The sequence below is a fragment of the Rhagoletis zephyria genome, unplaced genomic scaffold (assembly GCF_001687245.7).
Source record: "Rhagoletis zephyria isolate East Lansing unplaced genomic scaffold, Rhagoletis_zephyria_1.1 Rzeph_scaffold_32649, whole genome shotgun sequence".
Taxonomy (NCBI): Eukaryota; Metazoa; Arthropoda; class Insecta; order Diptera; family Tephritidae; genus Rhagoletis; species Rhagoletis zephyria.
This window is the reverse complement of record NW_016189704.1, coordinates 1703-3888: the sequence shown is the minus strand read 5'-3', so window position 1 is coordinate 3888 and position 2186 is coordinate 1703. Positions and strand designations below refer to the sequence as shown.

Below are 2186 nucleotides of genomic sequence, written 5' to 3'. Positions count from 1 at the left end.
GGGTTGACTAATCGTTTTCCTTCCTCTCTTTCTTTAGCATCTACGGAAGTCGACCGCAGCAGCAGCAGCAAATACTGAACGTCTTTGACATTGGTCGAGGTGGCGGTGGTGTTGGGCTAACTCGAACGCTAAACAATCACCACAGAGCGAGCAACTACTACACCAGTGGGACGAATGGTGGACATTTGAGTAACAACTCAAGCTCAAATCCAACAGCTGCGACTACGACCACCGCCTCCTCCTCAACGCTCGGCCTTCGCGTCTACTCCGAGGCGGAGGTGGGCGTGCTGCAGTCGCTGGNGCAGCAGCAGCAGCAGCAGCAGATACTGAACGTCTTTGACATTGGCCGAGGTGTCGGTGTTGGCCTAACTCGAACGCTAAACAATCACCACAGAGCGAGCAACTACTACACCAGTGGGACGAATGGTGGACATTTGAGTAATAACTCAAGCTCAAATCCAACAGCTGCGACTACGGCCACCGCCTCCTCCTCAACGCTCGGCCTTCGCGTCTACTCCGAGGCGGAGGTGGGCGTGCTGCAGTCGCTGGGCAAGTGCAAGTTCGGCGACGTCCTCCTCTGCAATGTGCCCGGCTCTGGCACCAAGGGCCTTCGCCGGCTGGCAGTGGTGCGCACCGTCAACGACCTCAACCTCAAGGCGGAGTTTGTGGCGGCGATGAGCTGGGCGCGCACCAGATCGCTCGCCTGCGACCGCTTTGCGCGCCTCTTTGGCGTCATCGAGACGCCCACCTACTACGCCTCGCTCACCGAGGCGGGCGACTGTGACCTCCACTACTACCTGAGGAAGACGGACTATCTCAGGTAAGATCTCAAAAACAAAAAAAAACTTTGTCTAATTTGTTTTTCCCCTTTTCAGCTACGAGACGCTGCTGTACATTGCCGGTGAGATTGCCGCCGCCGGTGCCTACCTCGAGGCGGCGAGCTTACCGGCGGTGAATGGAGGAAGTGCTCCACAGCAACTGCAACAGCAGCAAGAGCAAACCCACCGGGACATAGCCGCCCGAAATGTGATCATCTACGAGGCGACGCTGACGGTGAAGCTAACTGATGTGGCCGCCTATGAGGAGCAGTGGGCGGCGGACTACGTCGACGGGCTGCCCATTCGGTGGATGGCGCCGGCGTCGGTGGCCGGCCGGGGACCGCTCTTCAGTCTTCCTGGGGACGTCTACGCCTTTGGCGTCACCCTCTGGGAGGTGATGACCGGCTGCAAGGTGCGCCCCTTTGCGGAGTACGGCGACGAGGAGCTGGTCGCCGCCATGTACGCCTACCTCGATGCAAAGGAAGAGGAGGAGGAGAAAGCCTCTGATGATGAGGGAGATCATGAAGAGGATAATGAAGCAGAGGCAGAGGCGCCTCGACTGCCCGTGCCCACCCACTGCACCCCGGAGATTGCCTCGCTGATTGAGGAGTGCACGGCGGCGGAGGAGCACCAGCGACCTACCTTCAAGGAGATCTGCCTCTTTCTCCAGCGAAAGACTGCCGCTGCTGGCAGTGGCAAGCAGCACTGATTTGTTCACTTTTGCATTGTTTTGTTTTCACCACTTGACCCATTCCCGCTCACTCACTCATTTCCACTTGCCCACATTCCCACATTTTCATCCTCATCTTCTTTTTCCTCTCCTCCCAGATCCTCCTTCTCCAGATTTCCCAAAGACTGACCTCCACTCCCTACCAAATGGATATTTTTGTACATACGCAACGCTCTGGATGTGCAAGTGCAACAAATAAACGCTGGTGGTCACACACACTGATGTTTTCACAATTTTCCNTTTGTACATACGCAACGCTCTGGATGTGCAAGTGCAACAAAATAAACGCTGGTGGTCACACACACACACACACTGATGTTTTCACAATCTTTCTCAATCTCGTTGGCACTCTTAAAGGATTTGTGGATGGACGGATGGACACAATATCGCAGTCAGCCAGGACACACACTGACTCTGATTCATCATCAACATCAACATCAACATCATCATCAACATTCCCATCACCGCCAGTTGACAAGTGTTGCCAAACGCGATCATCACCGCTATCGCAAGCATACGTGCACATGATCACTGATGTTGATGGTGGTGATTCGATGATGATGGTAGCGGTGTGTAGTTCCCCAAGGCCAGCACCGGCACAGCAGCCTAAACATTTTCTCGCATCAATGATACTAGTC

At 55.0% G+C, this 2186-nt stretch overlaps 1 protein-coding gene across 1 annotated transcript; it reads left to right on the top strand.

Moving 5' to 3' along the window:
* Positions 1–145: 145 nt before the first annotated feature.
* On the top strand, positions 146–1527 carry LOC108353982 (discoidin domain-containing receptor 2-like; the record flags this gene model as incomplete). Its single annotated transcript, XM_017605174.1, has 2 exons — positions 146–820; positions 876–1527. Coding segments are annotated over 2 exons (1327 nt in total), but the record flags the coding sequence as incomplete, so codon positions are not given.
* Positions 1528–2186: the final 659 nt, after the last annotated feature.